Below are 17,217 nucleotides of genomic sequence, written 5' to 3' on the forward strand. Positions count from 1 at the left end.
GTGGGTTACAGCGCATCACAAGCCACGGAGCCCGCGGCTCTGTTCACTCTCACTGGACGCGCCCAGGTGGGTGCAGGCTGCCTCCGAGGCTGGGCCTGACGGAGGGACACCCAGAGCTCGTTTCGCTCCGCGGCAGCTGCTCCAATCCCTCACCCCCGTTCCCTGGGAGCGCCAGGGCCGGGCTGGCTGCAGCCCTGCACTTCGCGGAGGTGCTAGGCTGTGCGTCAGCACTAGGTGGTGGTGACAGCACACGAATCGCACCGCTGCCCGCACAGTGCGTTTTCACCAGTTAGTGCTCAGGCTGGCCTCCTGCCCGGCCCCGGGGAACTGGACTCCAAGTGGGGCACTGCCCAGTGCTGGTGCTGCGGGGGTGCAGGCCTTGGTGCCCGCACAGCCCAGGGCTGCCAGGCCCAGAGGGGAATCCGCTCCCCTAGCCCTCCTACCCGGCTGCAGGCTCCAGGGCCTACAGCTGGGGAAAGGGAGCACTGAGCAGGCGCTGGAGCAGCCCGGGCCAGAGCTGGGAACTCCCCCACGCATGCTCCCAGCAGGGCCAGGCCATGGCTTCCAGCTCAAGCAGTTGCCTGACTCTTACCCAGAGGTGACCTGTGCCTGCGGGGAGGGGGACAGGGTGGGCAGCTGGCTTCAGCAATTAAAACCAAGGGGGGCACAGAGGCAGCGAGGGGGCATGGGACCCCCTCCCCCGGGGCACCTGGGCCTGCCCCTTGCTACTTTGCATGAGGATCCAGCACTCAACTGGTGCAGCACGCCTGCTGGGCCAGGGCCGGCGCAGCCCAAGAGAGACTGAGGCAGCACCAGAGAGGGGAGAGGCCAGCCCCCAGGGTGCCTGCCGGGGAGCCCCCAGGCCGCTGGGTCAGTTTTTCTATCCCGCTGGGTCAGTTTATTTACATACACCACGAAGAACAAGTAAAATAGGCACAAGGCGTGGAGCCCCGGCCACAGCGACCTCAGGGGCCACGCAGCGTGGGGCCGGGCCTGCTCCCTCGCCCGGGCGCCAGCAGAACAGTCACACCCAGTGCCGAAGGGTGCACCCCGGTCTACACGGCCAGACCCCCCTGCCGGCAGAGCCGAGCCCCCTCTCTGCCCTAGGCAAGCAGGGGCAGGGGCCCCGGGACCCGGCAGGGCTCACCGCTGTGCCCCGTGGGGGCCTAGAGGCTGTGCCAAAGCCGCAGAGCTGCAGAAACGGGCTTCCTCTGCCCGGGGAGGGGCCCTTGGTTTCCAGCCAGCTGAGCTGTGATCCCCCCGCTACCTGAGCCCATGCCACACTGCTGCCCTGGCCGCACCGCCCAGAGAGCCGGGCGCTCCTGAGACCTGCTCCCTGCCCCCTCCCACCGCCCCTCTGCTTCCGGCCCAGGAAGAGTCGCTCATGGGGGCGACCAGCAGCCCCTGCACAGCAGGGCCTGAGCCCGGGGAGGCCCAGCCGGGCGAGGGAGGAGGCCCCAGCAGCATCTGTTCCCACAGCCCCAAGAGGCTGCAGGACCCCGTCTTGGGGAGCGCCCAGCAGAACACACCCGTCTACTCTAGACAGACCCATCACCTAGGGGCGCTGCAGGAGGCGGGTCGGGGGCAGGGCCCACAGCGGGGGAGGTGGGCAGCCCGGAAAGGCGCTCAGGGCTGGCCAGAGCACGCGTGGCCCCCCCCCCCCTGCCAGGACAGCGCCTGTGCCCCGGCTACACCGGGCTGGACATCACTCCTGCATGAGGTTCTTGATCTTCGTGAGCAGCACGTCGGTCTCGGAGCCTGGGGACCCAATGGGAGAAAGGTTCATTGCAGGGCGGCCCCATGGGGTGCCCCCCCCATCATCGCAGCAAGCAGCCCGTGCCCCTGCCCCCTAGCATGGGTGCTCTCATGGCTGTGTCCCCTCCCTCTCCCCATAGGGGGCAGTGGGAGCAGCCCCTCAGTCAGGCTGTGGGGCTGGCGAGCTCCTGGGAGCTCAGCTCTGGCAGGCCTGGCCCGCGGGGAGACGCCAGCAGCAGGGCGGGAGGAGGAACAGGGCCCCGAGGAGGGGGAGCCCCTTACCTGCCGGGTCGTTTTTCCTGGAGCACTTCCTGGAAAGCAAACAGGGTTGGAGTTCACTCAGGACAGCGCGTCAGGACCGGCCCTGGGGCCGCAGCAGCCCGCAGCCGGGGGGGCTCCCTGGGGCTCTGCCCTGCCCCCAGGACAGGGGCTCCTGCAAGCCACAGCGGGGCCCAGCACAGAGGAGCCCCTCTTGGGCTTCTGGGGGTTCCCTGCCAGGCCCACTTTGCTCGGGTTCCAGTGGGCCTTGCCCAAGCCCCCAGCTGTGGGGCGGAGCAGCTCAAGGCCGGGCTCACGGCAGAGGCTGGGGAGGAAAGCCCCCCCAAGTTAACAAGTCCCGTGCCCTGCCTCCAGCTCCCCCCCCTGGGCAGCAGACAGGGGAGCTACCCCCACGTCCCCTCCTCCCCCCCGGGCAGCAGCCAGGCAGCCGGGGGAGCTACCCCCACGTCCCCTCCTCCCCCCCGGGCAGCAGACAGGCGGCTGGGGGAGCTCCCCCTACACACCCCCTTCCCCCCAGGGCAGCAGACAGGCGGCCGGGGGAGCTACGCCCACGTCCCCTCCTCCCCCCGGGCAGCAGACAGGCGGCCGGGGAACTCCCCCCACACACCCCCTTCCCCCCAGGGCAGCAGACAGGCGGCCGGGGGAGCTACGCCCACGTCCCCTCCTCCCCCCGGGCAGCAGACAGGCGGCCGGGGAACTCCCCCCACACACCCCCTTCCCCCCAGGGCAGCAGACAGGCGGCCAGGGGAGCTCCCCCCCCCCCCCACAGGGCAGCAGCCAGGTGGCCGGGGAGGCTGAACTCACTGCAGCAGGAAGAAGGCCCAGAGCAGCAGCAGGAAGGAGACGCAGTCGGTCACAATCCAGACCATCAGGTAGGTGCTGCGGGGCTGCAAGGCAACAAAGCAGGTCGAGCAGCCGGAGGGGGACCCGGCTCCAGCAGCACAGGCCGTGGCAGCCTCCGCCCGCCCCCTCCCTGGGCTGTGGCCGTGCAGGCGGCCGAGGGGGCCCAGGCTCGCGGCCAGCAGCTGCTCCCCGGAGAGCCCGGGAAAAGCTGGAACCCCAGAGCTCCCAGCCCGTCTCACTTACGAGCAGCCAGAGGGGGCGCTCCATCCCCCGCAGCACCTGGCAGGCGTTGGTGGTGACGGAGCTGGCGCCCGCGCACCACAGCACGGAGAAGAGCCAGGGCTCGTTGACCACGTACAGGTTGACAGAGACGTTGTCCTGCCGATACTGGCTGTGGAGGCAACGGGGCCGCGTTACGAGGCCGGGGCAGCCTGGCTCCCACCAGGGCCCCCCGGCCTTGGCGTAAGACCCATGTGTCCCAGGCAGGCGCCCTGGCGCTGTGGCCACGGGGGAGCCACCGCTGCTCTGCACCCCCCGCCCCAAGGGGCGCTCACCCGATCTCCTCGGTGCTGAGGTTCTGGTACGGCAGGTTCACACGCAGCGGAGACTCCGTTTCATTCCGGCCTCTCTTCCGCCCGTAGATCTGCTGAAATCCTGGCGCCTGCTGCCTGACCTGCTCCCTGAACTCGTCCGGCAGCCAGAGAATCTGGGGGGGAGGATCAGACTGGGGGGAGCTGGGAGACCGGGGGCTCTCGCAGTGCTCTGGGGCACAGGCTGCAGGGGACACGCCTCTGAACGGCCTTCCTCTGCATCCAGCCAGCACTTGGCCCAGCAGAGTTTCAGTCCTGGGGGCAGTGAGACCAGACGGGACGCGCTGGGGCCAGCTAGGACAGGCCGAGCTGTGCTGGGATTTGGGGCTGGCTCAGGGTGGAGGCATGGGTACGGGGCACCCACTGGGCAGAGCACCCACCGGGGCAGGCGTCTGCCAAGCAGACAGACAGACAGACAGACAGACAGAGCGCTGTAGGAATAATTCCACCCCTGCACAGCTGGCAGGGGCAGCAGCCCCAGATGCCAGGCTGGTCTTGGCCACTGTCATGATCATGAGAGATGGCCAGCAGCCTGGGGACTAAGGGGTTAACTGTACCTAACCCAGGTAGAGTTGGCCAATAGGAACGTAGGTAGGAATTTCAAACTGGGACAAAGGAACGTTTGGTTTCCCCTCCTTTGCTCTGGGCAGTTTCTCTGCAGCTACTGAGGAGTCAGACAGAACGTCCCCTCCAAGAACAGACTCTTCACTATCTGTAAGGAGGGTCAGGGTTAGATAAAGCCGTTGGGTTTGACTGGTTTATGGTTTGGGAAGTGGGATCGGAGCTCTGTGCATTTCACACGGGCTTTGCTTTGCTTTGCTTTGCATCTACGTTTGGGCCCATGGGGGAATTCCCCAGGAGCATATGACTGGGTGGCTTTCCCAGCTGGTCATTCTACTGGCGACAGGAATATTGTGGTGATGATAAAAGTTCTTTCTCTTTCCTTTTTATCAACCTGGGATTGGTTCATTTGTGTCCCGGTTTGTACTTTAGGGCTGAGATTTCCCCTCTCCCCTGATTTTCTTATCATTACTTGGGTGGTGGCAGCGGAGTTTTGATCCCCAAAATCTAGGTTAAGATTTTGGGGGGATGTTTTTACCATAGCCCGGTAGATAAGGTTTTGGGTACTTTTGCGGGCCCCCACGTCTGCATTTATCAGGCCAGAGCAGGGACGAAGCCTTGACATGGAGTCACTGGCAGTTACCACACTACAAAGCGCCCCGACCACAGGCTGCCGGCCCAGGGCTGGGGCCCGGCCCAGGGCGGCTCAGTGAGGTGGGGTGCTGTGGCACCAAGAGGGAGCACAGGACACCGGTAAGGGCAGATCCCAAGCATGCTCAGGGAGACGAGGCAGGCCTGCTCTGCCCTGCCGTGGGGGCGGCCCCGCTGCTCAGCCAGCCCCTGCTCACCAGCTGCGGCGGGATGCCCGACTGCAGGATGGTCTCCACAGTGACGTTGACGAAGCCCTGGGAGTCCGTGTGGTTCTCAGGCCGCAGGTCGAACAGGACGGAGACGTTGTGCTGCTTGGCCACCTGCAGCAGCTGCTGCAGGGACGGGATCTTCTGCGCCCGCACCTGGCCTTGCTCCTCGCTGGAGAGAGCCTGCCGCCCCCAGAACGGCCGCCTCTGGAAGGGAGGGGCCCGCATCAGCCGCCCCGCCAGGACCCCTGCACAGGGAGGGGCCGGAGCCAGAGCGGCGGTTCCAGGCTCACCGAAGCCTCAGGGTGCATGCAGGCCCGGATCCCAGCCCATCACCACCATGGGCCGCCTCCCTTCCGTGCCAGGACTGACGCCCTCATCCCTCCAGGGCAGGGCCACCCAGCTCTAGCAGGGAGACCGCTCCCCCCACATGGGGCGGGGAGGCACCGCGGCCTGCACAGAGGGGGGCTCAGGGATCCCAGGAGAGCGCCGGCCCAGGCAGAGCCCCTGGCTCATCTCTGTGGAGCAGGCGAGGGCTCCCGGCTTGTCCCTGCAGAGCCCTGCCCGCCCCCGGGCTGACCTGCAGGAACCAGCTGCCAGCGTCGAGCGCCTGGAGCTCAGTCCAGTTGAAGGCGGTGCTGTTGAGGGCGGCCTGCGCCGGGAAGACGGCGCGCACGTCGGTGGTGCGGGTCAGCGTCGCGTCGTGCATGAGGAAGGGGACCCCGTCGGCGCTGGCAGAGAGGCCGGAGGGTGGTTATCATGGGCCGGTTGCCGCCTCCCCCAACCCCACCCCCTCGGCACCTCTGCGGGGTCACCGGGGCAGCCCCGTGCAGCCTGCCATGCTGTGCCCCCGTGCGCCGGGCTGGGGGTCCCCTCCCACACGCCTGCCCTTGGGGGCTGAGCTTCCTGGGCTGGGGGCCGGGGCAACGGCAGCAGCTGGCACACGTCACCCTGCCTGCCCCGCGTCGCACTCGCCAGGCCTGCGTCTCCGAGGAACAGGGCATGCCCAGACCGCGCCTGCAGGGTGGGCGCCGGACGGCGGGGCTGGGCTCAGCTCCCGGAGGGGGCGGGCGAGGCGCTTGGAGGACTCGAAGCCCAGGCTGGACACGTCCCACCCAAAGGAGCCCCGAGGGGCTGTGGGCAGAAGGCGCCGCGTGGCCAGTCCCGGGGGCCTGGGGCCGGCCAGCCCAGCAGCGGGTCCCCGCTTACCTCACCGTGACGTCGGTCTCGAACACGGCCACGCCACAAGCCAGCGACTTGCGGAAGGACATCAGGGTGTTCTCGGGCGCCAGCTGGAGCAGGGAGAGAGGCTCAGCAAGCCGGGCGAGCGAGGGGCCCGGGCCAGAGCCCTGCACGCGGCCAGGCGGGCGTCTGGGGCTCGGGTCGCGGCCGGGAAGTAGCCGAATCCCCAACCCAGCTCGGGGGAGGGGCAGCTGTGCATTGGGACGGGGGCACTGGAAGCCTCCTGGGGGGCAGCCTGGGAGGGAACCCCATTAACGCCTGGCCCCACCCTGAGGGCCGCCTCGGCCCCTCCCAGCAACGTCCTCCCCGGCCTGGCTACTCCCTCTGCCCTGCGCCGGCCCGGGGCTCTGGGCGTTACTTGCTGCCGCGAGCTGGGGGTGCTCTGGGACCCAGGAAAGGGAGGGGCTCAGGCCCCCGGCCAGGGGAAGGCTCACAGCCCCCTGCAGAGCCTCTACGCTGCCTTTGCCCCAAGGGGCCCCCGGCCCCCCAGCTCAGCCCTGTGGGCAGGGGCACACGGGGGCTGCTGCCCTGGGCACAGGTCACTCACCAGGGGGGCCCCGCGGTGTCCGACCAGCGCTGGCTTGGGGGGCAGCTGGCTCTCTTCCATGAGGCAGGGGGAGGAGATCAGCAGGGGAGCCAGGTACAGGGCCGCTGTCCCACCGAGGTACACCAGCAGGAGCAGCACCCTGGGGGCTGCAGACAGACACACGGACAAGAGCCCCGTCAGGGTGGGGCGGCTTAGCCTGGGCTGCTCCCCCTGCAGGGGGAAGGGCAGGTCCCTCTGCCCCCTGCCACAGAGCAGCCCTCAGCCAGGGGCCCCGCGGTGCCTGGCCACCTTCACAGGCTGCCTGCCGAGTGCATGGGCAGCCCAGCTCTGGGCACCGAGCAGCCGGCCAGCTGGGCACTGGCGCTTGTAGCTCCTGGGTGCCCCCGCCCTGCTGAGCTCCCAGCTGGGCACTGGAGGGGATAGGAACACCCAGCCGCGTGTCCTAGGCCCCGCATGGCTGAGCACACAGGGAGATCCGCCACCCAGCCTGCGCTGTCAGGGCAGGTGCTGGCACAGCCCATCCTCGGCAGACATGGCACAGTGACAGCTCTGGGGCCCCGTGGGAAGCAGGCCCACCAGGGCGGCTGTGCGCTGGGGCAGGAGGCAGACAGGCCGGAGCCCGCAGCCCCAACCGGCTCAGCCCCCAGCGCCCAGGTACCTGTACGGCGCGTGCGATAGAAGCAGTCGGCCACGGGCCAGGCGAGCAGCGTCACGCCGGCCACAGCTCCGATGTGCAGGAAGGGGCCTGTGGCCTGCAGGGCAGAGACACCCGCCCCCCTCAGCGCCCGGCCAGCAACGCCGGCCCCACCCGCCCCCCCAGCGCCCGGTCAGCAACGCCAGCCCCACCCGCCCCCCTCAGCGCCCAGCCAGCAACGCCGGCCCCACCCGCCCCCCCAGCGCCCGGTCAGCAACGCCAGCCCCACCCGCCCCCCTCAGCGCCCGGCCAGCAACGCCGGCCCCACCCGCCCCCTCAGCGCCCGGCCAGCAACGCCGGCCCCACCCGCCCCCTCAACGCCCAGCCAGCAACGCCGGCCCCACCCGCCCCCTCAACGCCCAGCCAGCAACGCCGGCCCCACCCGCCCCCCTCAGCGCCCGGCCAGCAACGCCGGCCCCACCCGCCCCCTCAACGCCCAGCCAGCAACGCCGGCCCCACCCGCCCCCTCAACGCCCAGCCAGCAACGCCGGCCCCACCCGCCCCCTCAGCGCCCGGCCAGCAACGCCGGCCCCACCCGCCCCCTCAACGCCCAGCCAGCAACGCCGGCCCCACCCGCCCCCTCAGCGCCCGGCCAGCAACGCCGGCCCCACCCGCCCCCCCAGCGCCCGGTCAGCAACGTCAGCCCCACCCGCCCCCTCAGCGCCCGGCCAGCAACGCCGGCCCCACCCGCCCCCTCAGCGCCCGGCCAGCAACGCCGGCCCCACCCGCCCCCCCAGCGCCCGGTCAGCAACGCCAGCCCCACCTGCCCCGCCCCCCCAGCACCCGGCCAGCACCGCCAGCCCCACCTGCCCCGCCCCCTCAGCACCCAGCCAGCAATGCCAGCCCCACCTAGCCCCCCCACTCCAGGCTGTCCCAGACACACCTACCGTGGGCCCCCACCTGCCCACCAGGCTTCCCCCAGACACCTTCCCCTCCCCCAGGGCCCCTCACCTTCCCCTCCCCACATGCTCCAGGTGCCCCGCCCCTGTCCAGGCCAGCCAGGTCTCTGGGGCTGCCCAGGTGCAGGCAAGTGAGCGATGGAGGAGGGGCGGTTCTGGAGGGGCAGAGCCAGGGGGCTGGCCAGGGCACGGGCCCGGAGCAGCACAGGGGAGGGGAAGGTGCAGGCGTCAGGCTGGCACTAGCCATGCGCTGCCCCGCCCCCGCCTGGCCTCACCTGCAGCGAGATGCGTGCGCTCTGCCACTGCTCAGCCCACTGGACATCCAGCGCCACGAAGACGGTGGCCACAACCAGGGCGGTGAGAATCAGCAGGCCCTGCGGGGGCAGGGCACGGGGCAGTTAAAGCAGCATGTGGCCCTGTCACCACAGGGCACCAGGCCAGGGCAAGTGGCTCCTGCCACGGCGGCCCTGCTCCTGCCCTCCCCCTGCACGCGCTGGGCCCCTCCTGCCGTGAAGCTCAGCTGCCCTGGGTGAAGGGGGAATGCTCTGTAATAGACTCATGAATACCCTGTGTGCCTCAGTTTCCCCCATTTCCTATGGCTCCCAGAGGGATGGGCAGGACGGTGTGCCCTCAGGGCTCCCCAGGGGGCGGAAGGATGAGGGGCAGGACGGTGTGCCCTCAGGGCTCCCCAGGGGGCGGGGGGGGGGGAAGGAGGAGGGGCAGGACGGTGTGCCCTCAGGGCTCCCGGGGGGGGGGGAGGGGGAAGGAGGAGGGGCAGGACGGTGTGCCCTCAGGGCTCCCGGGGGGGGGGGGAGAAGAGACGGACGGTGTGCCCTCAGGGCTCCCGGGGGGTGAGGGGGGGGGGAGAAGAGACGGACGGTGTGCCCTCAGGGCTCCGGGGGGGGAGAAGAGACGGACGGTGTGCCCTCAGGGCTCCGGGGGGGGGGGAGAAGAGACGGACGGTGTGCCCTCAGGGCTCCGGGGGGGGGAGAAGAGACGGACGGTGTGCCCTCAGGGCTCCGGGGGGGGGAGAAGAGACGGACGGTGTGCCCTCAGGGCTCCGGGGGGGGAGAAGAGACGGACGGTGTGCCCTCAGGGCTCCCGGGGGGGGGGGGGGAGAAGAGACGGACGGTGTGCCCTCAGGGCTCCGGGGGGGGAGAAGAGACAGACGGTGTGCCCTCAGGGCTCCCGGGGGGGGGAGAAGAGACGGACGGTGTGCCCTCAGGGCTCCCGGGGGGGGGAGGGGGGAGAAGAGACGGACGGTGTGCCCTCAGGGCTCCCGGGGGGGGAGGGGGGAGAAGAGACGGACGGTGTGCCCTCAGGGCTCCCGGGGGGGGGAGGGGGGAGAAGAGACGGACGGTGTGCCCTCAGGGCTCCCGGGGGGGGGAGGGGGGAGAAGAGACGGACGGTGTGCCCTCAGGGCTCCCGGGGGGGGGAGGGGGGAGAAGAGACGGACGGTGTGCCCTCAGGGCTCCCGGGGGGGGGAGGGGGAAGAAGAGACGGACGGTGTGCCCTCAGGGCTCCCGGGGGGGGGAGGGGGGAGAAGAGACGGACGGTGTGCCCTCAGGGCTCCCGGGGGGGGGGGGGGGGAAGAAGAGACGGACGGTGTGCCCTCAGGGCTCCCGGGGGGGGAGGGGGGAGAAGAGACGGACGGTGTGCCCTCAGGGCTCCCGGGGGGGGGGGAGGGGGGAGAAGAGACGGACGGTGTGCCCTCAGGGCTCCCGGGGGGGGGGAGGGGGGAGAAGAGACGGACGGTGTGCCCTCAGGGCTCCCGGGGGGGGGGGGGGGGAGAGAAGAGACGGACGGTGTGCCCTCAGGGCTCCCGGGGGGGGGGGGGAGAAGAGACGGACGGTGTGCCCTCTGGGCTCCGGGGGGGGAGAAGAGACGGACGGTGTGCCCTCAGGGCTCCCGGGGGGGGGGGGGGGGGAGAAGAGACGGACGGTGTGCCCTCAGGGCTCCCGGGGGGGGGAGGGGGGAGAAGAGACGGACGGTGTGCCCTCAGGGCTCCCGGGGGGGGAGAAGAGACGGACGGTGTGCCCTCAGGGCTCCCGGGGGGGGAGAAGAGACGGACGGTGTGCCCTCAGGGCTCCCGGGGGGGGAGAAGAGACGGACGGTGTGCCCTCAGGGCTCCCGGGGGGGGAGAAGAGACGGACGGTGTGCCCTCAGGGCTCCCGGGGGGGGGGGGGGGGGAAGAGACGGACGGTGTGCCCTCAGGGCTCCCGGGGGGTGGGGGGGGGGGAGAAGAGACGGACGGTGTGCCCTCAGGGCTCCCGGGGGGTGAGGGGGGGGGAGAAGAGACGGACGGTGTGCCCTCAGGGCTCCCGGGGGGGGGGGGGGGGGAGAAGAGACGGACGGTGTGCCCTCAGGGCTCCCGGGGGGGGGGGGGGGAGAAGAGACGGACGGTGTGCCCTCAGGGCTCCCGGGGGGTGAGGGGCGGGGAGAAGAGACGGACGGTGTGCCCTCAGGGCTCCCGGGGGGTGAGGGGCGGGGAGAAGAGACGGACGGTGTGCCCTCTGGGCTCCCGGGGGGTGAGGGGCGGGGAGAAGAGACGGACGGTGTGCCCTCAGGGCTCCCGGGGGGTGAGGGGCGGGGAGAAGAGACGGACGGTGTGCCCTCTGGGCTCCCGGGGGGTGAGGGGCGGGGAGAAGAGACGGACGGTGTGCCCTCTGGGCTCCCCGGGGGGCGGGGGGGAAGGAGGAGGGGCAGGACGGTGTGCCCTCAGGGCAGGGCCCAGCTGTGGAACCAGGCTGCTCAGTGGAAAGACGACTGAGGCCAACCCCGTATCAGCTGGAATCCGAGGCAACAGCAAATGGGGTCACTGGGCACATGGTGACCTAGAGGGTGGGGATTTCCCACCTCGGAGGGCGAAGAGCCGGGGACGGGACGGAGTCCGAGCTCCAAGCCAGCCAGGACCAGGGCTCCCTGGAAGCTGAGCGCTTGGGCGGCCACCCAGGAGGGATCAAATGCTGCCCGGCTGCTGAGCAGAGCACCCCCAGCCGGCGGCCTGTGTTCCTGCCGGTGGTGCACATCCTTGGTGCACAGCACAAAGTTCATTCCCCACGCGGCTGGGGCGGGCGGAGGAACACTGGCCAGGACGGGCCCTGCGTGGCCCGTGGCCTGCCGGCTAAGGAGCCCCCTGCTGCCCGGGTGAGCCCAGCGATCCCACGGCGGGTGGGCCAGATCTCTGCCAGTGTCAGTCCCTGCGGCGCTGGCTGGGCGACGGGGCTCACCCCGGGGATTTGGCCCTTGGCGGGGGGCTTCCCAGCAGCCCTGTGGCTCCGCGGCTCCCTCCCAGCCGAGCGCGGGCACAGAGGCCCGGTGCTGCCTGGGACGAGGGCCGTGCTCCCCCGGCGGGCTCACCCCATCGCCGACGTGCTCCCCACTCCAGCACAGGGCGGGGCGCGGCCTCAGCCAGGGGCTGTCCCCAGAGAGGAGGTGGGCCGGGGGCCAGGGGCTGGGCTCAGGGGGAGCCGATGCAGGGCCCCGGGCCCCCCACACCACGCACTGCGGCAGTGACCTGAACGGGAGCCCCGCCCGGGGGAGGGGAGGGGAGGGGGCGGTGCTGTGCCCCCAGGCTGGGGCAGCAGATGGGCGGTGTACGGGGCCCCCTTACCTTGTGCAGCCAGTGCAACTTGAGGGGCTGGCCACAGAGCTGCAGGCACAGGGCGAGAACCTGCAGGAGGGACGAGGGACACGCTGGAGCTGGAGGGCCCAAGGGTCCTGAGGCCCCACCCAGCAGCCGCCTGGGACGCTGGGTTCTCAGAGCAGGGCCAGGACCTGCCAGCACGCCCACCCTGCCCCAGCCCAGCCCCCACCCTGGGGGGCCGCCCCCTGGGCCATCGGAGCAGCAGAGGGCTCGAGCGACCCCGGAGCAGCCAGCGGGCAGGCGCAGCAGGAGCCTACCAGCAGCAGGGTCGAGTACGTGGCCAGCAGCGCCGTGAGCCCGAGCAGGGGCAAGGACCAGTCTACCCACCGCTGCATCTGTCTGAAGAGGAACCTGCCAGGCAGAGGGGACAGTCAGGCAAGGGGGGCCCCGGGGGGGGAGGGAGGGGCCAGGTCCGATGGGGCACGTAAATGGTGAGGAGTCGGGAGGGGACAGATTCTGGGGATGGCTGGGTAAGCAGGGGCAGGGAGCTACAGTGGTGGGGAAGGAAGGTGCCAGGCATTAGGGGGGGGCAGACAGCGGGGTGTGAGGGTGGGGCAGGGTGAGGGGGCCTGGCATGGGAGTGGAGGGGGAGGAACAGACGGGGGGGGGGGGAGAGCAGAGCCAGATGCTGGTGATGGGGCAGGGCGACGGGGCCTGGCACTAGGAGTGGGGGGCAGTTCAGAGGGAGGCGTGGCGCGGGAGGGGTGCCGGGGACGGGCAGACGGGGTAAGATGGGGCAGGGCGAGAGGCCTGGCCTGGGAGTGGGGGCAGTTCAGAGGGAGGCGTGGCGCGGGAGGGGTGCCGGGGGCGGGCAGACGGGGTAAGATGGGGCAGTTCAGAGGGAGGCGTGGCGCGGGAGGGGTGCCGGGGGCGGGCAGACGGGGTAAGATGGGGCAGTTCAGAGGGAGGCGTGGCGCGGGAGGGGTGCCGGGGGCGGGCAGATGGGGTAAGACGGGGCAGTTCAGAGGGAGGCGTGGCGCGGGACGGGTGCCGGGGGCAGGCAGACGGGGTAAGATGGGGCAGTTCAGAGGGAGGCGTGGCGCGGGACGGGTGCCGGGGGCGGGCAGACGGGGTAAGATGGGGCAGTTCAGAGGGAGGCGTGGCGCGGGACGGGTGCCGGGGGCGGGCAGACGGGGTAAGATGGGGCAGTTCAGAGGGAGGCGTGGCGCGGGACGGGTGCCGGGGGCGGGCAGACGGGGTAAGATGGGGCAGAGCGAGGGGGCCTGGCCTGGGAGTGGGGGCAGTTCAGAGGGAGGCGTGGCGCGGGAGGGGTGCCGGGGGCGGGCAGACGGGGTAAGATGGGGCAGGGCGAGGGGGCCTGGCCTGGGAGTGGGGGCAGTTCAGAGGGAGGCGTGGCGCGGGAGGGGTGCCGGGGGCGGGCAGACGGGGTAAGATGGGGCAGTTCAGAGGGAGGCGTGGCGCGGGAGGGATGCTGGGGGCGGGCAGACGGGGTAAGATGGGGCAGGGCGAGGGGGCCTGGCCTGGGAGTGGGGGCAGTTCAGAGGGAGGCCGGGGGCAGGCAGATGGGGTAAGATGGGGCAGGGCGAGGGGGCCTGGCCTGGGAGTGGGGGCAGTTCAGAGGGAGGCGTGGCGCGGGAGGGGTGCCGGGGGCGGGCAGACGGGGTAAGATGGGGCAGTTCAGAGGGAGGCGTGGCGCGGGAGGGGTGCCGGGGGCGGGCAGACGGGGTAAGACGGGGCAGTTCAGAGGGAGGCGTGGCGCGGGAGGGATGCTGGGGGCGGGCAGACGGGGTAAGATGGGGCAGGGCGAGGGGGCCTGGCCTGGGAGTGGGGGCAGTTCAGAGGGAGGCGTGGCGCGGGAGGGGTGCCGGGGGCGGGCAGACGGGGTAAGATGGGGCAGTTCAGAGGGAGGCGTGGCGCGGGAGGGATGCTGGGGGCGGGCAGACGGGGTAAGACGGGGCAGTTCAGAGGGAGGCGTGGCGCGGGAGGATGCTGGGGGCGGGCAGACGGGGTAAGATGGGGCAGGGCGAGGGGGCCTGGCCTGGGAGTGGGGGCAGTTCAGAGGGAGGCGTGGCGCGGGAGGGGTGCCGGGGGCGGGCAGACGGGGTAAGATGGGGCAGTTCAGAGGGAGGCGTGGCGCGGGGAGGGGTGCCGGGGGCGGGCAGACGGGTAAGATGGGCAGTTCAGAGGGAGGCGTGGCGCGGGAGGATGCTGGGGGCGGGCAGACGGGGTAAGATGGGGCAGGGCGAGGGGGCCTGGCCTGGGAGTGGGGGCAGTTCAGAGGGAGGCGTGGCGCGGGAGGGGTGCCGGGGGCGGGCAGACGGGGTAAGATGGGGCAGTTCAGAGGGAGGCGTGGCGCGGGAGGGGTGCCGGGGGCGGCAGACGGGGTAAGATGGGGCAGTTCAGAGGGAGGCGTGGCGCGGGAGGGATGCTGGGGCGGGCAGACGGGGTAAGATGGGGCAGGGCGAGGGGGCCTGGCCTGGGAGTGGGGGCAGTTCAGAGGGCAGGCGTGGCGCGGGAGGGGTGCCGGGGGCGGGCAGACGGGGTAAGACGGGGCAGGCAGGGCCGGGCGCGTACTCACTCGTTGAGGTTGTGGAAGTCATTGAGGGTGACGAGGGCGTGGTAGAGCCACACCAGCGTGAAGAGGCAGGTGCAGAAGAGGAAGAAGAACCAGGCACAGTCACACTGAAACCCAACGAGGCCACATGAGTCTGGAAGGCTCCTGCCAGCCAGAGCCCAGCCCCTCCAGGGCAGCGACAGCCGGCCAAGCCAGCCCCACGGGGGGCCCAGGGCAGCCTGGCCCCACACTTGCCTGCGGCACCTGGCTCTGACCCCCAGGGTGCGGTCTCTGCCCAGGATGTGCCGCGCTTCACCCACTGGCGGGGCCAGGCCGGGGCAGGAGCCGACGGAGCCACGGCCCCAAACGGGGCAACTCACAGGAGTCCCATGGGACCTGGTGGGGGCTGTGTCGGGAGAGTCACAGCAGGGGCCAGGTCTCTCCGCAGCCCCTCCAACCACTGGCCGGCCTGGGGCAAGGGCGCCATGCCAGTCACCTCAGGGCCCTGCACAATGGAGGGGGCTGGCAGCCTGGGGTGCAAGCCAGTTGGACTTTCAGGACTGATGCTGCAGGCCCAGGGGGGCCAGGCTGGGGGCTCCGAATTGGGCTCCACGGGCCGGTTTTGAACCGGACACACAGGATTTGAGCTCTCTGTGCGGGAAACAAACAGAGACAATAGACCTGCCGGGTGGTTTCTAAACCCGCCGGAATGTCGAGCGGGACGTCTGGCAAGTGTGTCCGGGATTTCTGTTGAAACCATCTGGCCACCCTAGAGCTGAAGCGCGCAGGCCCAGGGGCGCTGGGGGGGAGCGGCGGAGGAAGGGGGGAGCGCCGAAGCGCGCAGGCCCCGGGGCGCCGGGGGGGGGCGGAGGAAGGGGGGAGCGCCGAAGCGCGCAGGCCCCAGGGGCGCCGGGGGGGGAGGGCGGAGGAAGGGGGGAGCGCCGAAGCGCGCAGGCCCCAGGGGCGCCGGGGGGGAGGGCGGAGGAAGGGGGGGAGCGCCGAAGCGCGCAGGCCCCAGGGGCGCCGGGGGGGGAGGGCGGAGGAAGGGGGGAGCGCCGAAGCGCGCAGGCCCCAGGGGCGCCGGGGGGGCGGAGGAGGGGGCGAGAAGGGGGAGCGCCGAAGCGCGCAGGCCCCAGGGGCGCCGGGGGGGGAGGGCGGAGGAAGGGGGGAGCGCCGAAGCGCGCAGGCCCCAGGGGCGCCGGGGGGGGAGGGCGGAGGAAGGGGGGAGCGCCGAAGCGCGCAGGCCCCGGGGGCGCCGGGGGGGGGCGGAGGAAGGGGGGGAGCGCCGAAGCGCGCAGGCCCCAGGGGCGCCGGGGGGGGAGGCGGAGGAAGGGGGGGAGCGCCGAAGCGCGCAGGCCCCAGGGGCGCCGGGGGGGGAGGGCGGAGGAAGGGGGGAGCGCCGAAGCGCGCAGGCCCCAGGGGCGCCGGGGGGGGGGGAGGGCAGAGGAAGGGGGGGGGCGTTGAACCGCGCTGACCATGCAGCAGGTGGGCGTAATGCCCTGGGAGGAAGCGCGGAGCCTCCAGCGCAGCGACCTGGGCACGGGCCCTCCCCAGGCAGGACGGGCTCCGGACAGGGCGGCCCCACCCCAGGCGCTGGCAGAGCAGGGCTGCTGCCAAGCAGCAGGTTTCTAGCAGGTCCCTGGCAAGCTGGGACAAGCTGCTGCTCAGCCCCGCCCGTGGGAGCTGGAGGCCTCAGAGGCTCCCAGGGCCCTGCCCACCTTGAGCCCACAGAGCCCCAGGGATGCCCCCAGCTCCAGCCCCCCCCACTGCAGAGCCCCAGGGCCCCCCCAGCCCAGCCCCCCCACTGCAGAGCCCCAGGGATCCCCCCAGCTCCAGCCCCCCCACTGCACAGCCCCGGGCCCCCCCAGCCCATGGGTCGGGCTACGCTCTCGGCGGGGCGGGGCAGTCGGACACAGCCCTGGCCCCGGGGATGCAGCCGTGCTGGAGGGGGCAGGGAGCGGCCCCCTGCCCCACGTGGCGCCTGGGCTCTGCCCCCAGCGCTCACCGTGGTGGTTCTCAGGCCCTTCCTCTTGTCCTTCTTGCAGTGGCACTGGCAGCTGTAGAGGCAGAGCAGGCAGGTGGCACAGCCGTGGCAGCAGGCCGGGCGCTCCGCCATGGGCGGGTCCGTGTCCCCGCGCCGCCCGGGGGTCAGGCCTCCTGCAGGGCAGAGAGCACACGGCTGGGACCGGGGCAGCGCTGGGGGCTCACCTCCCGTGGCCAGCGGCCGCCCCAGGCACGAGGCGGAGGCTGAGGGCGGGCACCAGGCCAAAGGCGAACAGGAACAGACCCGCTGCAGCCCCACCCGCGTGGCAGGCTGCTCCCCCGCCCGGCCCATGCCCCGGGGAGCAGGGAGCCAGCACTTCGGCTGAGTCAACCCTCCCCACGCTCTTGAGCTCCGGGCGTGCGGGGCACCCGTGCGCCCCCTCGTGCACTAGTGCCCTGGCCGTCACACGTGCCAGGGCCCCTCCGCTCCCCACGACAGCCTCTCTGCACGGCCCTGGGCATCTGGCAGCCGCCCAGCCCGCACACCCAGCGCTAAGGGCCGGTCCTCAGAGTGGCTCCCGGCCGGCCCGCGCTGCCCCCGCGCAGGCAGGGAAGGGAGATTCTGGCGCATAGAACCCAGGGCGGGCAGAGCCCTCAGGAGGTGGCGTCCAGCCCCCTGCCCAAGGCAGGACCAACCCAACTCAATCAGCCCAGCCAGGGCCTTGTCCAGCCGGGTCTTGAACACCTCGAGGGCTGGAGATTCCACCCCCCAGGGGCGTTAGTGGCCGAGCGGGCCCCCATTCCTC

General features: G+C 71.8%; 1 protein-coding gene across 2 annotated transcripts; it reads right to left on the reverse strand.

Annotated features, from left to right (window-relative positions):
- Positions 1-874: 874 nt before the first annotated feature.
- Positions 875-17,159, reverse strand: GDPD2 (glycerophosphodiester phosphodiesterase domain containing 2). 2 transcript variants are annotated; one of them, XM_075917663.1, is made up of 15 exons: positions 16,434-17,153; positions 14,453-14,556; positions 12,171-12,264; positions 11,881-11,940; positions 8,543-8,641; positions 7,333-7,426; positions 6,675-6,820; positions 6,095-6,177; positions 5,466-5,616; positions 4,877-5,092; positions 3,432-3,583; positions 3,121-3,268; positions 2,839-2,921; positions 2,038-2,066; positions 875-1,758 (listed from the first exon to the last, which is right to left on the reverse strand). In XM_075917663.1, the coding sequence occupies exons 1-15, from the start codon at positions 16,761-16,763 to the stop codon at positions 1,706-1,708; spliced, it is 1,842 nt and encodes a 613-aa protein (XP_075773778.1). In that variant the 5' UTR covers positions 16,764-17,153; the 3' UTR covers positions 875-1,705. The 2 variants fall into 2 exon arrangements, with proteins under 2 accessions (XP_075773778.1, XP_075773779.1); XM_075917664.1 differs by lacking the exon at positions 11,881-11,940 and having other exon boundaries at positions 16,434-17,159.
- Positions 17,160-17,217: the final 58 nt, after the last annotated feature.

Source organism: Pelodiscus sinensis, unplaced genomic scaffold (genome assembly GCF_049634645.1).
Source record: "Pelodiscus sinensis isolate JC-2024 unplaced genomic scaffold, ASM4963464v1 ctg71, whole genome shotgun sequence".
NCBI lineage: Eukaryota > Metazoa > Chordata > Testudines > Trionychidae > Pelodiscus > Pelodiscus sinensis.